Genomic DNA, 23,263 nt, shown 5'->3' with positions numbered 1-23,263 from the left:
TATGATCCTTCCCTTTTTCCTCTTCCTTCCTGTTATGCTTGTTTTAACCTTGGGATATCAATATCTTCACTTGTGGTACTCTTTAAAATCCTTTCCATATTTGAATCTTTTACTTATAAGAAAATCCAGCTGCCATTTCCCTTCAGTGCCCTTTCACATGCTGCATATTTAAGACCTAAAATTGACCATATAATCAGCTAAATACAAACTCTTATGTGTGCATAACTGCAGAAGCTTTCTTTTATCAGAAAGAGTGGCTGTAATAAAGTGTTCTCTAGCTATTCTTATCTTGTATCAGATTGGCTTAAACTCCTTTTGCTGGCACAATGTGGACCCAACATACATACCTTTTTGATTGTTTGTCTGCAGTGCAACTGGAAGTAGTGTGATCCTAGGTGTGAATGAGCATGGGTTGGATGAAGTTGCTAAGATTCCTTTCTCTGCCTGGTGGTTTCATGTTTTCCAAAGGATCTGATTAACTTGCATTAAAACATAAATGCTGAAATCTTTGAATTTTTCTTTTTGAATTGTAGCAGTGAAGAATGTTCAGACCCAGAAGAAGCCAGTGACTTCTAGAAAGGAAAACACTTATGCTCAGGAATGGCTGTATCCAGAGATTTTAAGTGACAGTAAACATGATGATTCTGTTTTCATAAAAAGTACATGGTCTGACCACTGCCAAGAAATTGAAGCGAGGGGCTTGAAGGACAACCTGCAACAGATACAGCAAACTCCTTCACAAAAACAGAAAGAGTTTGATATTTCCAAATATAGTCCAAATTCATCTCTTGACGGGAAAGAAAGAAATTGGGAAGAGCGTGCACGGAACAACACGCAAACCATGGCACTACGACATAGTGCAGCGTTAGGGCCAGACAGCTCAGAGGATGAATTTGAATCTTTAATAGAGCGGATAAAGAAGCGAAGCATACCACTGACTCCAAGTTTAACTTCAAACAAAGCCACTCTATCCCTATCAGCCACTACAGGTAGGAGAAGTCATTCTTTATTTCTGTATTCTTAATCATATTTATTCATGAAGTATCTTGTACAAATGGCTGGCAGTATTAACAGCATAGTTTTAAAAATGTGTTGCACTTCTGACATAAACAGGACTTATGACTCATTTTTGCAGAATGTTCAGACATATCAATGAAATGAGCATGCGGAGAATTGTAGCTCCCCTAAATTTAAATTACTTAAATTAAATTATCAAGGAACTAATTAATTTTTGTCCATTATTTTCATAGTTATAATACATTTTAAGCTTCAGTAATAGATTTTTAGTTTGGAATTTCATTTTAAACTTTCAACAAAATCAAAGCTAACTAAAAAATAAAAATCAGTTTCCTACAAGTATGACAGGAATTGACGTACAAAATTCATTTAAATGATAATTAAACGCCTTTAAATTAGAGCAGTCAGATATTAAAGATCAGGTGTTAAGCTGGACAGTTATTTAGAGTTATAATTCTGCACCTATTCTGTGTTCTAAGATGCTTTTGTTTCAAGATGTATTTTTAGTTTTGTCAAGAGTTCACAAATCAGCACTTACCCGCTTATTATTAACCAACTATAACTTAAGCAAATCTATACCCTCTCCTCTTCAAAAGCCCTTAAAATAGATATCTGCAGTGTACCCTTAAAGTTAACAGATAAAGGCAAATGGCACACGAGATTAGCCTCTCTCACCCAGGGGCTATGATGGGGAATTCTCTAGAGGATACTGGCAAGATTGGAGGTGTCACCAGGAGCAATGCAGTCATATTGGCCTTCTCTTAGGTATTACCCTGAATTTAAAAGGGCTGAAGAAAGGCAGCCACAAAAGGAGCCTTCTCCGAAAATAGTGCAAGGGAAACTTCTTGCACCAGCATGGTCTCATTTGGATCTGCTACGCCAGTGGTTCTCAAACTTTTGTACTGGTGACTCCTTTCACATAGCAAGCCTCTGAGTGCGACACCCGCCCCCCCTTATAAATTAAAAACACTTTTTTTTATATATTTAACACCATTATAAATGCTGGAGGCAAAGCAGGGTTTAGGGTGGAGGCTGACAGCTTGTGACCCCCCCATGTAATAATCTCACGACCCCCTGAGGTGTCCCGACCCCCAGTTTGAGAACCCCTGTGCTACGCTCTTGAGTACTGAGGGAAGTCTCCTTTATTTGTCAACTGGAAGAGCTTGTCAAATCTTTGGATGTAGTTAGTATTTCTATTGCTATCTATTCACATAGGGTCTCTTCTCCCCAGTCACAGAGCAGAGTGGTTCATGTACTTACTGATAATACTACTACAAGTTGGGAGGACCACATTTCAGCCAGATGGACAGAAAGGTTAGAGTTCTGTGGGAGTGGTGCATAGTACACTACATTGATTCTATAGCTTTCTGCCTACATACTTGCAGATTGATGAGCAGAAACCTACATGATCAGCAGAAGTAGTTGCTCAAGAACTTAGTAGCAAACATACACTTACTGTGGATGTATCTGGAAACAGACCTGTTTGCAACAAGAGACACCTTCAAATGTTGAGCTCCAAAATAGGACAGGCAACCAGTTCATCTTGAAGGTGTTTTCTTTTAGAATAGGGCAGTGGTCCCCAACCTTTTTGTGGCCAGTAGCACATTCATGTTTTCAGAAGAGTGTGGCGGGCGCCAACAATTACTCACATACAGGGCCGGCTCCAGGCACCAGTGGAGCAAGCACGTGCCTGGGGCAGCACATGCAACGAGGCGGCATTCCGTCCATTCTGCAGTCAGAGCGTTTTTTTTTGTTTTTGTGTTTTTTTGTTTTTTGGGGTTTTTTTGGCGCCAGTTCTGGGCAGTGCAGAGAGAAGCTGGAGAGAAACCGGGAGGACAGAGAACACTGGCGCCCTGCAGCCCCAGAGTACTCTGTCCCCAGCAGGCGCGGGGCCGCGGCTTCTCTCCAGCTTAAGCCACAGCCCCGCGCCTGCCAGGGACAAAGAACACCGGCGCCCACAGTCTGCAGCTCCGGAGAAAGCAGAGAGAAGCCGCAGCCCCATGCCTGCCAGGGACCGAGAACACCGGCGCCTGCAGCCCCGGAGTTCTCTGTCCCCAGCAGGCACGGGGCCGCAGCTTCTCTCCCCTGTTGGGCACTAGGCGGGCACACATAAATGCCCCGGTGGGTGCCATGGCGCCCACGGGCCCACGTTGGGGACCACTGGAACAGGGAGTAAGACTTCTTTGTTCTACACACAATTCCTCTGATTCATAGAGTTCTTAGGAAAATCAAACAAGACCAAACCAAAATTATTCTAATTTGGGGGGCCTGAGAGAGACAACAGTAGTTCTCAGATCTTCTGTTCCTATCACAAAGGATTTATTGGTTTCTCTCTGCAATTCCAGACCTATTGACCTAGAAGAGGTTGTATTTCTAGACTCTCTCCACTCCGTAGGACTTTGACAGATCTGGATCTGGTCTGTTTGTGGGGGTGAAGGAAAGGTACAGGGGATTCTATTAAACTTCAGGAAACAGTCAACTTGCCTTTGTTATGATCGTAAGCAAAATACATAGTTCATTTGAAATTCCTGGGGCTCTCTCATATTGTCAGTAAAAGTACATTTAGCAGCCATCTCCAGCTCACACAGCTTAATTGAGCAAAGACTTCCTTTATCCATGATATAGTACAAAGATTCTTGATGGTGTTAATGAATCCTTGGGTTAAAGAGCCCACACCTAGATTAAAGTCCCATGTAATACTACTTAGCCTTGGTCTACACTACGAGTTTAGGTTGAATTTAGCACCATTACATCGATTTAACCCTGCACCCATCCACATGACAAAGTCATTTTCTTTACTTAAAGGGCTCTTAAAACTGATTTCTGTACTCCTCCCCTGACGAGGGGATTAGTGCTGCAATTGACCTTGCTGGGTTAAATTTGGGGTAGTGTGGTCGCAATTCGACAGTATTGGCCTCCGGGAGCTATCCCAAAGTGCTCCATTGTGACTGCTCTGGACAGCGCTCTCAACTCAGATGCACTAGACAGGAGAAGGCCCACAAACCTTTGAATCTCATTTCCTGTTTGGCCAGCATGGCAATCTGTAGGTGAGTGCAGATCTCATCAGCAGAGGTGACCATGATGGAGTCCCAGAATCGCAAAAGAGCTCCAGCATGGACCAAACAGGAGGTACGGGATCTGATTGATGTATGGGGAGACGAATCCGTGCTATCAGAACTCTTCCAAAAGACGAAATGCCCAAACATTTGAAAAAATCTCCAAGGGCATGAAGGACAGAGGCTATAACAGGGACCTGCAGCAGTGCCGAGGGAGGGTCGACCGACGACATGGCTTACAGGGTTGGCTTACAGGGAATTAAAATCAACGAAGGGGGTGGGTTTGCATCAAGGAGAAACACACACAACTGTCACACAGAATGGCCCCCTCAAGGATTGAACTCAAAACCCTGGGTTTAGCAGTCCAGTGCTCAAACCACTGAGCAATCCCTCCCTCCCCACTATTCCAGGCAGGACTGAATCTCCATTAAACTTTTCAAGGTGCCCCTGACAGATCCCACTGAAATGATTATCAGCCGTCGATTTCACGGCGGGAGGGAGGGGGGAGCAAATGAATACAAAACAAATCTGGTCTCTTTCTTGTTTTGATCCACTCCATCTCTCTTATACATCTTAGGCTGGCAGCAGATGGTGCAGTACGATTGCTAGCCATCGTCATCACCTGGCTGCTTGCCAGAAGATGGTGCAGTATGATTGCTAGCCATTGTCATCTCCTGGCTGCTTGCCAGAAGATGGTGCAGTACGATTGCTAGCCATTGTCATCTCCTGGCTGCTTGCCAGAAGACGGTGCAGTACAACTGCAGGCAGGACTGAATCTCCAGGAGACGAAACTTAAAAAGAGAATGACCTGGAGTCACTCCCATTTATGTCCAGGCGCCCCTGACCAACCTCACCGAGGTTGGTTAAGAGCACCCAGGAGACGACGACAATGGCTACCAATCGTAATGCACCATCTGCTGCCAAAACGCAATGAATGCTGCTGTGTAGCAATGCAGTACCACGTCTGCCAGCACCCAGGAGACATACTGGAGACATACTGTGACGGTGAGCTGAGCAGGCTCCATGCTTGCCGTGGTATGGCGTCTGCACTGGTAACCCAGGAAAAAAAGGCGAGAAATGATTGTTTGCCGTTGCTTTCACGGACGGGGGGGCCTGGTGACATGTACCCAGAACCACACGCGACAATGTTTTTGACCCATCAGGCATTGGGATCTCAACCCAGAATTCCAATGAGCGGTGGAGACTGCGGCAACTGTGAGATAGCTACCCACAGTGCAACGCTCCGGAAGTTGACACTAGCCTCAGTACTGTTGATGCACTTCGCCGAGTTAATGGTCTTAAGTGGGGACACACAAAATTGACTGTATAAAATCGATTTCTAAAAAATTGACTTCTATAAATTCGACCTAATTTCGTAGTGTAGACATACCCTTAGTCATTAAACCTCCATTTGAACCTATGGGAGAATGTTCCTAGTTTCATCTCTTAGTTAAGACAGCTTTATTGTAGCTATTATATCTTTTAGGTGAGTGAGAGAGCTACAGGCTCAATTGGGGGTTTTAGCTAGCAGTGTCTGTAGGTCTGTACCGTGCACTACACCTCCTTGTGCTCCTGTGTGAGGTCATATAGGCAGGCAAAACCCACTGGCACTGTAGCTTCTTCTCCACTGCCCTCTGGTTGAGACAGTCCAGAGTGATGTCTGCTGCATTCATAGCTTTAGTCCTTTTAGTTTTACTTATTCTAGTTTTAATTTAGTTTTTACTCTGTTTTATTTGTGTACTTTTGATTTCCTAAGCACGTGTGCGCTTTTGGGTGATTACCCCCATCAAACTTATTTTCTGTGGCCAGGGTCTTTTGCCCTCAGTTGTTCTATCCACAGCTTTCCTGTCTTGCCAGCCTTTGATGGAGCATTCCTCTTAGCTCCCTTGTACCAACCATATTCCTTTTGTATGATGATCTTTGGGCCTCAGAAAAACCAGGTCCTCTCCTAAGGGGGCACAAAGAAGGACCTTGTCTGGTACCATCCTGCCTGTTGGAGCCAGAGTCTCCATCTGTGCTACTACTTTTAAGCACAGCTCACATCCACTGGTACCAACTTGACCGTTTGCCCCTCCATGGGCTCTGATACCAATAGGAGCCCTGGGACTGAGGGCTTCCCCTTTGAACACTGCAGAGAATAAGTAATTGAACTTGGACATCTCTGTCAAGGACTCTACTCTCTGCTTTTCCAACATTCTCTGGAGGTGTTTCCAGATAAGATTGTCCAGGATCAGCAAGTACCCTCATCACCCCTTGCCGGAGCAACACTGGAGCCCTACTCTTTTTCTCTATGCACCACCGCAGTGGTCATTTTGGAATGCTTGGGCCCCTTGTGACAACTATAATAGGGTGCCTGACTGCAGAAGACCAACCAACAGCCCCTGGTACTGCAGCAACAGCTTTCAGTACTTCAGGACACTCTACCCCAAAAGAAGACTTCTGATGAACATGAGCTAGTAGGTGAGGAAGAGACACCACTGTCATCATCTCCCGATGGGGCCATGATATCTCCTTCGCCAGCTTATGCTGACAATGTCACATCCTTTCGGGACCCAATTAAAAGAACTGAGGAGTCATGCTATGTTCCCCTGGAGGAAATCCGGGAGTCTCAGCATCCCCTGGTGGACATCTTATACTGTGTCCCCCAGGGTAAAAATGCTCTGTCCATCAATGAGATGATGCTGTCTCCAGCCTGCACCATTTGAGAGATGCCTGCCACTATCTAATCCACCTGCAAGAGGGCACACACAAATTACTTTGCTGGAATGTAGGGGCTAGAGTACTTTTTCTCACACCCTTCCACCAATTTTTTTTTTGGTGGATTCTGTCAATGAAGTGTGGCAAATCATCCCTCCTTCCTCTCCCAGATAAAGAACTCGGATGACTGGACTTGCTGGGGAGAAAGAGCGGAACTCTCCAGCTGCTCTACAGTTTAAGGACACAAACAATTTCAGGCCCTTATTTCTGATGCAAAAATGGTTGCTAAGTTTTCTCTGCAGCTGATACAGCCTTATGTTTGATAGTAACAGCAGTCGTTATGCATAGAGTCTCCTGGCTGCAATCATCTGGCCTCCCTGGGGCAGGGACTTGAGATTTCTCGAAGATCTCTCCTTTGAAGACTCAAAGCTCTTCAGTAGTGATGCCAACACCTCACTTCACAGCCTGAAGGACTCTAGGGCGACCCTGAAAAGAGGCCCAGGCCACTGTCACATCCTAGTCAACGACTGTGACCAAATTTTGATGGCTTAGATGAGGGTCATGAACCAACTCCTCCTCTGGATCTCATGCTTTGAGAAGCCATCCTTCAGCCTTTTGGAGATCATCTCTCCCATTTCCTACCTGCCTGGGAGCACATTACATCAGACAAGTGGATCCTGGAGGTGGTTTCAACAGGATACTCCATTCAATTTTTCCCTATCCCTGTTCAGGGACCCTTCTCACAAGTTATTTTTGAGGCAGCAGGTCCAATTTCTCTCGCTCTTGGGGGCAATGAAGCCAGTTCCCCCAGATTTCACCAGAAGACGGTTCCAGGTGCTTTCTGGTCCCCAAGAGGAAGAGAGGGTGGAAACTGATCCTGGACCTCAGGACTCTGAATAGCTTTATCCTTTCACAGCACATCAAGATGGTAACCTTGGCTACGATAACCCATCCTTAGATCTCAGACTGGTTTGTCATTCTTAATCTCCAGGATGCATTCTTTCGTCTAGCTATGGACCCGTCCCAGATGCTTTCTGTGATTCTTCATTGGCATGAATCACTACCAATACCGTGTTTTGCCCTTCAGCCTTTCCACCACCCAAGGGTCTTTACAAAAGTCCTCTCTGTCATCACAGCTCACCTATGCCAGTGGGAGATAATCTTAAATTTAAATTAATGGAGATAGCCTAATCTCCTAGAACTGGAAGGGACCTTGAAAGGTCATCGAGTCCAGCACCCCGCCTTCACTAGCAGGACCAAGTACTGATTTTGCCCCAGATCCCTAAGTGGCCCCCTCAAGGATTGAACTCACAACCCTGGGTTTAGCAGGCCAATGCTCAAACCACTACGCTATCCCTCCCTCCTTCCTTCCCTGTTTAGATGACTGTCTCCTCATGGTTTGCTCATTTCTTGAGGTCCAGTCAGTCACCAACAAGGCTCTAGCCTGGTTTCACTTACTGGGTCATAGGTTGGACATGTCTCTGTTTAAGCAATCTCCAGAACAGCACATAGAATTTATTGGAACAACTATAGACTGCTCAACTTCCAAAGCTACTTTCTGGGGGACAGCATCACCACACTGGCCAGCCTCATCACCACACCGCAACAGAGCCCTTAGTCCACAGCAAGGTCCTGTTTTCAGCAGTTAAGCCACATATCAGCCTGTACTTTTGTGATGCCTCATGGCACGGCTGCATCTCTCTTGCCTTTAGGCTTGGCTCAGGACTCTTTATACCTTCAGCAGAGACACCTTCAACAACAGGTTGCCTTACCTCCAGAAGTTCTTTCTCCCTGGACGTGTGGAACAAACTTCACAAGGTTTGTGTGGGAACTCTTTTCATGCCTACCACCATCAAAGGTCATCACCATGGACACCTTTCTACTGCGCTGGGGTGCTCACCTCCAGGGCTCCCCAGTCCAGGGTAAATAGACTTCCTAGGAGGCATCCCTCTATATCAGTGTCCTCAAACATGAAGCAGTTTGTGTATCAGCTCTTCCCTCCCAGCTTTGATGGCCACTCAGTCAAGGTAATGCTGGACAACAGACCAGTGATATACTGTATAAACCACCATGTAAGATCCCCAGTCTTTATGCTCAGAATCACTAAGTCTGTGGAATTGGTGCATACCCCACTGCATCTCAGTCGCCTAGCTTCCAGGTCTGCAGTACACAGTAGCAGACTCCCTCAGTAGGCATTTCCACCAGGAGCATGAGTGGGAACTCAACTCAAGAATGCCATCTTCCACGGCATCTGCCAGTCCTGGGGCTTTCAGAAGTGGATCTTTTTGCCACAACTTCCAAAACGAAATGCCACTACTTTTGGTTGAAGGGGAGGGTATAGTTACAATTCCATGGAGTGCGCCCTACTCGTCACATGGCTATGCACACTTCTATACACATACCCTCTGATACTTCAGTTTCAGTACCTACGGTAAGAGCGAGCTGTAGCAATCCTCATAGGTCTGGCCTGACTGCGACAAGTGTGATTCCTGGACTTGCCTTGTATCGCTGCCTCCCTCTGGCAGCAGTTCTCTTGACCCAGCAATCAGGGACCATGTCCCACCACATCCTAGCTTCTGTCCGTCTCAAAGCTGGAAACTTCTTGGGCATAGGAGTTGACTGTTCTCCTGAGGTTCAGTCTACTCCTGGGCAGCAGGAAATGTGCCATAAGGAAGACCTACCTTCAAAAGTAGCAACTTCCAAATCTGGTGTGCCCAACATTCCGTATCTCCTCAGTATGCTTGTCTCTTGGACAGTCTCATTTACCTGCTTAATGTGAAGACTGTAGGTTTATCACTGAGCAAAGTCAGTGTTCACTTGGTGGTCATCATGGCATTCCACACTCCTCTAAAGGGATTTTCTGGTTTTGTCTACCCAGCCATGATCAGGTTAATTAAAAGTCTCCCTAATTGGTTCCTCTTGTCAAGGAACCTACCCCTCCTTGGGACCTTAATCTGGTCATTAACACCCTGAGAGGACCTCTGTTTGAACCTATGGCTACCTGCTTATTCCTCAACAGAACTAAACCTTTCAGGGTTTCCATGAGCCTCTGTATTGCCTTTGCCAAAAAGATGAAAGAACAACTGATCTCCATGCAGAGACTCGCTAAATGGATCTCTGGTAGCATTCTGTACTCCTGGGTGAATTCTGTTCCAAAAAATTAAAAATTCTGTGCATAATATTTTAAAATTCTGCATATTTTATTTTTCAAAATCAATATAATCATGCCATCTTCAATTATTTTTGGTAATTTATTTCAAAACGTGTCAGCAAGTATGTTTGTAACAAATAGATTCCTTATTAGGCATATTAATGTAGAAATCTGAGTAATTCATTTAAATTACAATACAGAACTGTATTTCCTATACCTGTCAGAAGCAGTGCAAAGGCTTGGGGGAGTCAGGGATAACAGAGGAGCTGAGGCAGAGGGAAGGAGCCTGGAGTGAACCTGGAGGGTTGTTGGGTGGGAGAAGTGCCTGACTGAAAGGGAGAGAGGCTTCATCTGCCCTTGTCCCTGCACCCCCCATCCACATGCATCTCTGCAGCCTCCTCTGCCATCCCCATGTGTCCCTGCAGCCCCCGCCCCCATCCCCAGTCTGAAACACACACATACCCAGCAGCCCTGTGTGCCCCACTCTGTCCTAATCTGACTCCATGGGCAGAGTGCTGTGATTAACTTCTTTCTAATCCTGGGGGAATTCTGTGCCACTGGGCACACACACAATTCCCCACCCCTGAAAATACATTCTACCCCAAAAGTGCTGCAATTCCACCTTTTGCCCACACGAGGCTGCTGTGGTGCCAGAACAGCTGTCTGCATTCCTGTCCGGTTATATGCCATCATGTGTCAGCAATGCCCTCTGCCATATACAGTGACCAAACCGGACAATCTCTATGCAAAAAAATAAATGGACACAAATCTGACATCAGGAATCATAACATTCAAAAACCAGTGAGAGAACACTTCAACCTGTCTAACCACTCAGTGACAGACTTGAAGGTGGCAATTTTGCAACAAAAATACTTCAAAAACAGACTCCAAAGAGAGACTGCTGAACTTGAATTAATATGCAAATTAGATACAATTAACTTAGGTTTAAACAGAGACTGGGAATGGTTGGGTCGTTACACTAATTGAATCTATTTCCCCATGTTAAGTTCTCCTCACACCTTCTATGGGTCATCTTGATTATCACTACAAAAGTTTTTTTTTCTCATCTCAATTGATTGGCCTCTTACAGTTGGCATGGCTACTTCCACCTTTTCATGTTCTCTGTATGTATAAATATCTTCTTTCTGTGTGTTCCATTCTATGCATCCGAAGAAGTGGGCTGTAGCCCACAAAAGCTTATGCTCAAATAAATTTGTTAGTCTCTTAAGGTGCCACAAGTACTCCTGTTCTTTTTAAGTGACCATAGGCGTTAGCAAACAGGAGTTTTGCGAGGGAATTTAGAGAGGAGGCGTGGAAGCCAAATACACCTAACAAACGTACTCAAAACTTAGGCAATAACCCTTTCCTCCCCCCTCCCACCAAACCCCCCCCCCCAAAGAACAAACAAAATAAACCTGCAAGAGCAAAAATAATGCAGGCAGAAGTTCAGCAGCAGAGTGGAAGCTATCTAGTTTATTGCACTGAATGCAGCCTGTACAATTACCTGCCTTGTGGCCAGATGGTGTAAGAGTGTATTCTGTGCAAGCAACTCATGGCCCTCGAGGATGAAGTATGGACTCTTTAAACCAGAGTAGCTGTACTGGAGGAGCTAAGGGAAACCGAGATAGTAGATGAGATTTTCAAGGCTGCAGTAGAGTGGTCCCACTCCCAATCTGACAGTCTCTGTTCTGTTAAGGAGGATGAAAGTCTTGGGGGAGAAGAACAATCAGATAGTAAGGATCCTCATTTCAAATGATGTCCTGGTATCCCCTCACACTGAGGATACCTTACCGGGGAGATAACCTTCTTAGGAAGAGACAGGTGATAGTAATGGAGGATACAATTATTAGAAATATAGAAAGTTGGGTTTGTGATGACTGGGGGAACCACATGGTGAATTGTCTTATGGGCACTAAGGTCGTGGACTTCTTGAGACATTTAGATAGTCTGATGTGCAGTCCTGGGGAGGAGCCTGTGGTCATGGTACATGTAGGTACCAGTGACATAGGGAAAGGTAGGAGAAAGGTCCTGTAAGCCAAATTTATGCTTCTAGGTAAGAAATTAAAGTCCAGGACCTCCATAGTAGTATTCTCCAAAATGCTTCCAGTTCCATGCACAGGGCCTATTCTTCTTCGAGTGCTTGCTCATATCGATTCCAATTAGGTGTGTGTGCGCCACGTGCACGTTCGTCGGAAGATTTTTACCCTAGCAACACTCGGTGGGTCGGCTGGGCGCCCCCTGGAGTGGCGTTGCTATGGCACCGGATATATACCCCTGCCGACCCATCCGCCCCTCAGTTCCTTCTTACCGCCCGTGTCGGTCGTTGGAACAGTGGAGCGCGGCTTAGCTGACCTCCACTTCCCTAGCTACTTGTAGTTCTCTTGTTCCTTGTTGTGTATATAGTTAAACACTTTTTATATAGTTCAACTTAGTTATCACTTTATAGTATATTTAGTATAATATAGTTAAGAGGGGTTCGGGGAATAGCCCCTTCCCCACACCTGGTGCCGGGGCCCATGCCCGATTCACCGCGTGGTTTCAAACCGGGCTCGGCCTGCCGCAAGCCAATGCCGACAGGAGACCCGCACGACTCCTGTCTGAAGTGCCTCGGGGAATCGCACCTGATGGCTAAGTGCCACATTTGCAAGGCTTTTAAGCCAAGAACAAAAAAGGAGCGGGACATTAGGCTAAAGCAGCTACTCATGGAGGTGGCTCTCACCCCTCCGCCTTCGGCACCGAGCGCTGGTCAATCTACGAGCAGAAGCACCTCTTCGGCACCAGACCGCGCCGGTACGGCCAAGGCTCCTCGGCACCAACCGTCGGCGGCACCGAGGCCGGCTCGATGCCGCTCCCTCTCCCCGAGGTCAAGAAAGACTAAGACTCCTGCTGCTTCCGTGCCACCGGCACCGCAGCCAGAGAGCTCGTCCAAGTCGGACCGCCCGGCGCCGGCACCGCCGCTGTCGGCACCGTCGATTCCAGTCCCACAAGGGCCGTCGAGTCCGATGCCTGTCAGCTCCCCGGCTAGACCTGTGGTAGAGCTTACTATCCCGTCCACGCCAGAGATGTTCTCAACGGCGAGGGATCTCATTGCAATGACAGAGTCAACGCTGCCTCCATCCCCGGCACTGCCGGTGCGGGTGATACAGTCTATTGGTAAGCCGGCCTTGATACGGCCACCCTCTGTCGGCACAGCAGACTGGCACCGTTCAAGATCACGGTCCCGCAGACGTTCCAGGTCCCGACGGCGCTCCCGCTCCCGTCGCCGCTCGCAGTCCTGGCACCATTCTCCTCTTCAGTACCGGTCGCATTCGCGGCCCCGGTTGGCATCCCGTTTGCCGGTCCGCTATTCTCGGCACCGCTCCGGCTCCCGGCACCACTACAGGCATCGAGATTCCTGTAGCCACTCCCGACGTCGAGCTTCGAGATCCCGGTTGACCTCCTGGCACCGCTCCGGTCGCAGGTCCCGATCTCGCTCCCGGTACCGGTATACCTCCCGGTACCGGTCTCTGGTGCTGAGTAGTGCAAGGCTCGGTCCCACTGGAGCAGGAGGTTGCTCAGGAGCAAGAGGCCACGCAGGACCCTCTCGTCCCAGGTGTCTCCTCTTCCTCTTCTCCAGATGAGGCGGTGGCAGGGACATCCTCCTCGGGCCCTCCTCCAATCGACCTGAGGGCCCACCAGGACCTCCTCAGGAGGGTAGCACTCAACATGAACCTCCAGGTGGAGGAGGTCCCAGAGGTAGAGGACCCGGTAGTGAGCATTCTGTTGGCGGATGCTCCCACCACAGTGGCCCTACCATTTATTCGCACCATCCAGGCCAATGCCGACACTATATGGCAATCGCCGGCCTCCATCCTACTTACGGCCAGGGGAGTCGAGCGTAAATATATGGTGCCCTCTAAGGGGTACGAATATTTGTATGTCCATCCTCCTCCTTGCTCACTGGCTGTTCAGTCAGTTAATGAGAGGGAACGCCATGGGCCGCAGGCGGCAGCCCCAAAATCGTAGGAGGCTAGGCGAATGGACCTGCTCGGCTGTAAAGTGTACTCGGCAGGTGCCTTACAGCTCCGTGTGGCGAATCAACAAGCCCTCCTCAGCCGCTATAGTTACAACACATGGGCGGAGGTGGGGAAATTTACGGAACTACTCCCTCAGGATTCCCGCCAGGAGTTCGCGGCCTTCTTGGAGGAAGGAAAAAAGGTGGCCAGAACTTCCCTCCAAGCCTCACTCGATGCAGCCGACTCAGCAGCCAGGACTCTGGCCTCAGGTGTTGCCATAAGGCGTATCTCATGGCTTCAGGTTTCCAACCTCCCGCCCAAGCTGCAGTACACCATCCAGGACTTGCCGTTCGATGGTAAAGGCCTCTTCTCGGAGAAGACTTGACCCTAGGCTGCAAAGCCTGAAGGACAATAGGGTCATAATGCGTTCTCTAGGCATGCACACGCCAGTGACCCAACGCAGGCCCTTCCGCCCCCAACCTCCCCGCCCGTACTTTGTGCCTAGACACAGACAGGACTTTGACAGACGGCGCTGACGAGGTGGGCGTAGAAGCCAGTCAGGACCCCAAAGGGGCCAAAATCAAGGTCCCTCAAAACCACCAGCGGGACAGAAATCTAACTTTTGAAAGTGCGCCCGAGGACGGTGTACATGCTCCAGTGTCATTCATTGGCACTGCTACTCAGGAAAGGATGAGACAGCAGAGTTCAAAATTGATACCAATGCAAAAGGAGCTGAAACATTTAGATCTCTCCAACTTAGGAAGGGAGAGCCTGATTGGCTATTCTAAGTACTTCTACTTGCATTTGCACAAAGTATCTGAATTCTTTGGCAAGGTATCACAGGATTCCAAAGATAGATTAAAATCCCTAATTGTGGAAGGAAAATTGGTTGTGTGGCCCTCTTTACAGGCAGCAATTGATGCATCATCCCACACGTAGATCAACAGCAATGACTGTGACTGAGAAATGCATCTTGGCTACAGTCATTTGGGATATCCAGAGAAGTTCACAGTATAATGGAAGATCATCTTTCTGAAGGTACTGAACAGTTTAGTTCTAAAACTGAGACCTTATTCAAGAATACTTTCTGCTTCCTCTTATCAGCCATACCAAAGAACAGCTGAGTAGCCCAGAAAGAAATAATTTAATATGCCTTTATCTACTGCTTCTGCACCTTCAATGAAGTAAATGCTAGTTTCAAAGCAGTCAGTCTGACAGTCGCATCAAGAGCATTGGAAACCAAACCTAGAGGCTCTATACCCCTTTCCCATCCCATTTAGGGATTGGTTGATTTATTTTTAAGAAGCTTGGAACAATATTACCATGGTCCGGGGGTTATATAATTAATTGAAACTGGTTTTCTATTCAGATTCAAGCAGTTCCTAGCTTCAGCATACCTTCCCCATATGTTTTCAAAGACCCTTCTCTTAAGAGACTATTATATTATTCTTGGATCAATAGAAGTTCCTTATCAGTACAGGGGAATGGTTTAGTCCCATTACTTTTTAGTTTTCAAGAAGACAGGAAGATAGCGCTCTATTCTGGACTCAATACCTTTTGATGGTTGTTTCAAGTTCAGAATGGTTAACCCTAGCCTCACTAAGCCCTACGGTAGATCCTCAAAATTAGTTTGCCAGCTCTTAACCTCAAGGATGTCTATTTTCATATATTGATCCATGCAGCACACAGAAATATTTAAGATTTGTTGTAGGGATGTCATGCTCTGTACAGAGTACTGCCTTTTGGTTTATCAGTAGACACTAAATCCTTCACAAAATATCTGGCCACCGTAGCTGAGCACATTTGAGGGAACCTAGGCATTTTAGCAAGAAGAGCGAGGAGTACTTGTGGCACCTTAGAGACTAACACATTTATTTGGGCATAAGCTTTCGTGGGCTAAAACCCACTTCATCAGATGCATGGAATAGAAAATAGAGTAGGAAGATTTTATTTTTATTATAAAATAGAGAGAGAACATGAAAAGATGGGGGTCGCCATACCAACTCTATCAAGACAAATCAATTAAGGAGGGCTATTTTCAGCAGGAGGAAAAAAAAACTTTTGTAGTGATAATCAGGATGGCCCATTTCAAACAGTTGACAAGAAGGTGTGAGTAACAGTAGGGGGGGGAAATTTTTAGTTTGTGTAATGACCCATCCACTCCCAGTCTTTATTCAAGCCTAATTTAATGGTGTCCAGTTTGCAAATTAATTCCAGTTCTGCAGTTTCTTGTTGGAGTCTGTTTTTGAAGGTTTTTTTTGTTGAATTGCGACTTTTAGGTCTGTAATTGAGTGTCCAGGGAGGTTGAAGTGTTCTCCGACTGGTTTTTGAATATTATAATTCTTGACGTCTGATTTATGTCCATTTATGTACATGGTGGAGGGGCATTGCTGGCACATGATGGCACATAATGGCATATATCACATTGGTAAATGTGCAGGTGAACAAGCCCCTGATGATGTGGCTGATGTGATTAGATTAAATTCTTCTCAGCAAGTCACAAACAGTACATGTCACATTGTACAGACCTTTGCTGCTTTGGTGCTCAGTATCAACAAAGAAATGTTCATTAGTGCTGATTCAGAAGATAAAATTTATAGGGGTTCTGCTAGCCATGAGAACAGCATACTGGTCAAACCAAAGGTCCATCTAGCCCAGTATCCTGTCTCCCGACAATGGCTAATGCCAGGTGCTTCAGAGGGAATGAACATCACATATAATCATCAAGTTATCTGTTCCCAGCTTCTGGCAAACAGAGGCTAGGGACACCATCCCTGTCCATCCTGGTTAATAGCCATTGATGGACCTATCCTCCATGAACTTACCTAGTTCTTTTTTGAGCCTTGTAATAGGCTTGGCCTTCACAATATTCTCTGGAAAAGAGTCGCACAGGTTGACTGTGTGTTGTGTGAAGAAATACTTCCTTTTGCTTTAAATCTGCTGCCTATTAATTTAATTTGGTGACCCCTAGTTCTTGTGTTATGAGGAGAAGTAAATAACACTTATTTACTTTCTCCACACCAGTCATGATTTTATAGACCTCTGTTATATCCCCCCTTAGTCGTCTCTTTTCCAAGCTGAAAAGTCCCAATCTTATTAATATCTCCTCATATGGAAGCTGTTGCATACCCCTAATCATTTTTGTTGCCCCTTTTTGTACCTTTTCCAATTCCTTTTTTGAGATGGGGCAACCAGATCTGCACACAGTATTCAAGATGTGAGCGTACCATGGATTTATATAGAGGCATTATATTTTCTGTCTTTTAATCTATCACTTTCCTAATGATTCCCAACATTCTGTTGGCTTTTTTGACTGCCACTGCACGTTGCATGGATGTTTTCAGAGAATTAGCCACAATGACTCCAAGATCTTTCTTGAGTGGTAACAGCTAATTTAGACCCTGTCATTTTATACGGTTAGTTGGGATTGTTTTCCAATGTGCATTACTTTGCATTTATCAACATTGAATTTCATCACCATTGTGTTGCCCAGTCACCCAGTTTTGTGAGATCCATTTGTAACTCTTCACAGACTCTATCTGAATCAAGTTTGACACTGTCAGACCATAAATCAGTCAGAGAAACCCACAGATGCAGATAAGAATGTTAGGCCATATGGTCTCTACACATTTGTGATTCAAGATGCCAGCCTGTGCCTCCATTATTTGCAAGGGTGGTTGAAATCCACCTGTTGCCTAAGGAGGCATCACCTAGACATGCCAGTTCAGATTCCACAAGAAGTTGTCATATTGTTAAATTGGTGGAAGAACCCAGATGCAGTTTGTAAGAATGTTCCATTTTCTCCAGCTCTATCCACAAACATATTAGTAACAGATGCTTTCAATCTGGGATAGGGAGCTCATTTGAACCATCACAAGGACTAAGAACTGTGAAGATAGTCACCTGTACATCAACATATTAGAACTCAGAGCAGTCTACCTGGCATGTATGACATGACTTGCCTTGAATGAAAGGAAGACAGTTTCAGTAATGGCAGGCATTACCACAGTGCTGTTTACATAAACAGACAGGAATTAGCCAGATTTCTCCTTTATGCCAGGCGATGATTCACCTGTGAAACTTCAGCAAGTAACAGTCATAGCTTTTTATCTGCTAGGATTACAGTATATATTGTTGGATCCTCGGACAGTTTTCTGACAGTGATCAAGACTCTATCATTCAAAGAGTATTTTGTGACTGGGGTCATCCAAACATCAACTTGTTTGCCATGGAAAAGCACAGTGTCAAACCTTTCTTTGAGAGCAGATTGGAACCCTCATATCTTGAGCAGATGCATTCCTCATACTGTGGACTCCAGGGGTGATGTATGTATACCCTCTAATCCCTCTGATTCTAAGGGTGATGAGAAGAAAATTCAGGACCTTTTTCTTTCCCTTTTCCTTTCCTTTCCTTACACAGAGTTCTTCTTCAGGTCTCTGAAATTTGTAAAGCAGCATCTTGGGGATCAGCACATCCAGTTAATAAGCATTATTCTTTTTAAGAGGCATCTAGGTCTGATGCTCATTTCGGTAGAGCTGTGTTGCAATCCTTATTTAAGTAGATCTGAACGACCACCACCTTTATATCAGTCACTGCTTGCAAGAATGGAATATATGTGGACAAGCACTAAGAAGGAAAAAGTTACTTTCCTTACAGTAACTGTTGTTCTTCAAGATGTTGTCCATGCATATTCCACAACCTGCCCTTTTTTCATGCTTTTGCAAAGTCCTATACCTTCTAAATCCTGTATTGGGCAAAGCAACTGACGCAACTGACCCCACTCTGCCCTTTATGCCTGTGGGTGGAGGAGACATGAAGACACTCAGGGCACAGGGACTAGTGCTGGCCAAAATAATCTGAAGTCAAGCACATGGGCATATGCGCACCAAGGGTGGAATACATAATACCTGCTGTAAGGTAAGCAATGATTTTTCATCTAATCTGGCACCACAAGCTCTAAAATGTCTTAAACATAATCACATTGTTATTCCATAACTTCTCTAGAGGTCAGAATTCAGATTGTTGGAGTGCCTTACCTGTGCACTTTCTTAACATGTTTGGTTTACTGTTAAGTGTAACTTTTAATTAGAATATCCTGGGTCTATAACACTTGGTTTTGGGATAATTGTGTCTGTTGCCTATTATTTTTAAGTTTCTGATGCCTGCTTTTGTCCTAACTCCATTTTAATGGGGTGTGTGTGAGAGTGAGAGAGAGAGAGATTACAAACTGCTTTTTGCATCTGATTTGAACTATGTTAGCAGATCAGTATCAGAAAAATCTTCTTTGAAGTAATTTTTCTAAAGAATATAAATATACCAACTAATATTTTTGGCAGTAGTAGAGGAGCTCTAGTTATTGAGACAGTTATCATGTTTGTCAACCAATAAACTACTGTGGTGTTTTGCCTCTGAAGGTGGGTATATTGAGTGAGGAATGCAGTTTACTGTGTAGTGGTTTGTGGTCCTGTTGCCAGTCTCTATATTCTGTATTCGTTGCTGGAACTTCAAGATATTTGGTTAAATTGATTGTTTAATCTTTTGGTTTGTACTTGCAGAACTGGGAAACCTCAAGCCTCCCTGTGACAGTGCACAACACTCTGTTAAGAAAGAGAGAATCATGACACCAAAGTCAGAATCCTCTTCATCTAAAGAAATGCCTTCTCTGAAGGTTCCTAAGAGCAAATCAGTCTATTGTGTACATTCGTCAGATACAGAGGAAAGGTAGGTCTTTCTCTTCTCCATCTTTTACTGTCTCCTATGAGTATAACAATTGGGTCAGGATATGCTGGTGAGGTTAGAGGCAAAGCACTGCTGTCATGTAGATTAGCACTCTGGAAATTTGTCAGGCTACAAAAGTGCTTGCTCTGCAGTTAACTTAAAATTACAAAGCTTGTTCTTCTTTGAGTACTTGTGCATGTCGATTCCATTCTAGGTATATGCACGCCTACATGCACATTAATCAGAGATTTTTGCCTTATTGGTATTAGTAGGGTCAGCAGTGGTGCCCCCTAGAGTGCCGCACTCGTGTGTCAGTATATTAGGTGCCGCCAGGCCTTCGCCCCCTCAGTTCCTTCTTACCGCCCATGACGGTTGGTTGGAGCACCTTTTTCCCCTTGCCTAGGAAGTAGTTAGTGGTTCTCTCCTTCTTTCCAAAACCTCTTAAGTCGAAAGAGGAGCACAAATTGCACTCTCTGAACATCAGGAGAAAGCCCTGGCCTTTTACATCGAAAGGACCAAGCCGTTCCATAAGCCAACGCAGTTGTTCGTCACGGTGGCAGACAGGATGAAAGCTCTTCCGGTGTCTGCCCAGAGAATTTCATTCTGGATCACTTCCTGCATCCGTTTCTGTTATGATCTGGCAAAAGTGCCTCCACCAATAATTGTAACCACCCACTCGACTAGGTGCCTCGGCGGTGGCATTCCTGGCCCAAGTGCCTATTCAAGATATCTGCAGGTCTGCTGCCTCGTCATCCATCCACATGTTTACGTCTCATTCTGCACTTACCCTGCAGGCCCAAGATGATGATGGCTTTGGTAAGGCAGTGTTGCAAGCCGCACGAGGGATAGCTCAGTGGTTTGAGCATTGGCCTGCTAAACCCAGGGTTGTGAGTTCAATCCTTGAGGAGGCCACTTAAGGATCTGGGGAAAAAATTGGTCCTGCTAGTGAAGGCAGGGGGCTGGACTAGATGACCTTGCAAGGTCCCTTCCAGTTCTAGGAGATTGGTATATCTCCAATTATTACCTTTATTACGACTGTGAACTCCAAGCCCACCTCCAGGGCTACTGCTTGTGAGTCACTTAGAATGGAATCAGCATGAGTAAGCACTCAAAGAAGAAAAAAGTTACGTTACCTACCTTTCGTAACTTTGTTTTTCAAGATGCGTTGCTCATGTCCATTCCATTACCCGCCTTCCTGCCCCTCTGTCAGAGTTGTCAGCAAGAAGGAACTGAGAAGTGCGTAGGGTTGGCGGCGCCTAATATACTGACACATGAGTGTGGCACTCAAGGGGGCACCACAGCTGACCCTTCGGATACTGCTAAGGCACCAGCAGCTGCGGGGGAGGAGTCCTAGGGGGACCCCTTGCACCAGCTGCTCAGGCAGTCCCCGGGGCCAGCCGCTGCTCAGGCGGTGCCCGGGGCCACCAGAACAGCAGCTGGTGCGGCTGGCCCCAGGGCCACTCCATCAGTGACTGGTGCGGCTGGCTGCAGGGCCACTCCAGCAGCGGCCACTGTGGCTGACCCCAGGGCTACCCAAGCAGCTGGCCCCAGAATCTATGGCTTCCGCAACCTCCATGACAAACATGGAGCCCTAAAGATGGACCCTTGAGTCTCTGGCTACTATATGCCTTTCAAGAGCTCTGATAGAAAGGGTGTTGAATGACTTGAACCATCCTCATTGCTAAACCCTGACCACTCCCTGACAGGATCTGGGGTCAGATTCTGAAAGGCTTTTTCTGAAACTATTTTTTCCTCAGTGCTATGGGAGCTTCCATTCCAGGGCAAACTTGTGGCACCATTGCATCTGTGGGGTTTTCAGTTCATAGAAATGTTTAATACTTTCTGTGAACATACTAAACTTTGTCTCAGTCGTGTGGCATTGAGTTCCACAGATTACTTGTGCATTGTGGTTTAAAAAAAACAAACAAACAAACTTTGTTTTTATAGGTTTTAAATGCACTGAACTTCCCTCTGTTCTTGCATTGAGAGAGGGTAAACAAATGAACCTTATTACCTTCTCTATAGCATTCATTTAAATACCTCTCTTATACTCCCTCTTATTGCCTATTATCTAAACAACCCTAATATTTTCAGTCTGACCTGAAATGGAAGTCTTTTCACACCTCTAATCATTTTGTCACCTGTCTCTGAACTGCCTCTTTTTGCTGTATCCCTTTATAAGCAGGGTAACTGAAACTGAAGAAAGTATTTTAGGTGCTGACATACTATTTGATTTATATAATGATATTGGAACTTACTTAAAAGATATTTAAGTCTTAAAGGGATCAATATGTCAGCTAGTCTTCCCTCCTGCATAACACACACCAAAGAACCTCACACAGTAAACTCTCTACTAATTCTATAATTTCTGTTTGAGCTATATAGTTTATCTTTTGGAAAGATATCCAGTCTTAAGAAAAAAAGCTTACAGTAATGGAGAATCTGTAGGTAGGTATGTTCTTCCAGTGGTTAATCACTCAGGTTAATCACACTGTTCTTGTTTAAAAAAAAAAAAACACCTTATTTTTAGTCTGACTTTATCTAGTTTTTGCTTCTAATCCTTGTTCTGCCTTTGACCTTTAGATTAAAGAGCTATCTATTATTAGATCTTTGTTAATCTTCTCTTGGATAAACTATTTTATTTAAGCAGCAAAGAATCCTGTGGCACCTTATAGACTAACAGATGTTTTGCAGCATGAGCTTTCGTGGGTGAATGCCCACTTCTTCAGTTGCATCTGAAGAAGTGGGCATTCACCCACGAAAGCTCATGCTGCAAAACATCTGTTAGTCTATAAGGTGCCACAGGATTCTTTGCTGCTTCTACAGAACCAGACTAACACGGCTACCCCTCTGATACTATTTTATTTATTTAGTCTCTCACTATAACACAGGATCATACTTGTTCTTCAAGTGCTTGACCCTCTGTGTAGTGCATGTACTCTATGTGCCCAGGACTGGAGATTTTTTTCCCTAGGAGTGTCTGTTTGGTCTACTTGGGCACCCGCACTCTTTGTGCTTCACACCGAGGGTTTTAAGGGGGAGCTGCCAGACTGCTGCCATCTTTCCTTGCTTCTTACCACTCATTATTTAGGATGGAGTGTCAGTATTTATACTGACTTCTTCAGCTTTTTCCTGTAAATAAATTGTACATAATTTTTAATACTTAGTTGGCTTTAATTATTTAGTCTAGTTAATTGGGAGATATTTGGGGTTCAGTTCGCTAAAATTCGGAGGAGCGATTCCTGTTTAAAAAAAGGCATTTTGCTTCTTCCAGTGGCAGCAGGGAAAGAGTGCCAAGGATCCTCCACTTCAAATGGGGGGAGGGATAGCTCAGTGGTTTGAGCATTGGCCTGCTAAACCCAGGGTTGTGAGTTCAATCCTTGAGGGGGCTATTTAGGGAACTGGGGTAAAAATCTGTCTGAGGATTGGTCCTGCTTTGAGCCGGGGGTTGGACTAGATGACCTCCTGAGGTCCCTTCCAACCCTGATATTCTATGATTCTATGAAAAGCTGCATCAACTGCCACAAACTCTTCCTAGTCACAGTCTACTATGATGCCTGTCTGTACTGCCTGGGGAAACCCACATCCAGACCAGGTGCAGCAGGACAAAGCAGTCAAGGAAGTTCCAA

The 23,263-nt window shown here is 45.6% G+C and overlaps 1 protein-coding gene across 1 annotated transcript in view; it reads left to right on the top strand.

Moving 5' to 3' along the window:
• GCNA (germ cell nuclear acidic peptidase) overlaps nt 1-23,263 on the top strand; it is a 51,740-nt gene that overhangs the window by 15,192 nt on the left and 13,285 nt on the right. Inside the window, exons 7-8 of the mRNA XM_045031176.1 lie at nt 534-989; nt 19,472-19,637. Coding sequence (XP_044887111.1) covers nt 534-989; nt 19,472-19,637 — 622 coding nt within the window. The remainder of the gene's footprint in view (nt 1-533; nt 990-19,471; nt 19,638-23,263) is intronic.

Source organism: Mauremys mutica, chromosome 9 (assembly GCF_020497125.1).
Source record: "Mauremys mutica isolate MM-2020 ecotype Southern chromosome 9, ASM2049712v1, whole genome shotgun sequence".
NCBI classification, from domain to species: Eukaryota; Metazoa; Chordata; order Testudines; family Geoemydidae; genus Mauremys; species Mauremys mutica.
The sequence above is the reverse complement of the archived record's forward strand: the minus strand, read 5'-3'. Positions and strand labels throughout refer to the sequence as shown.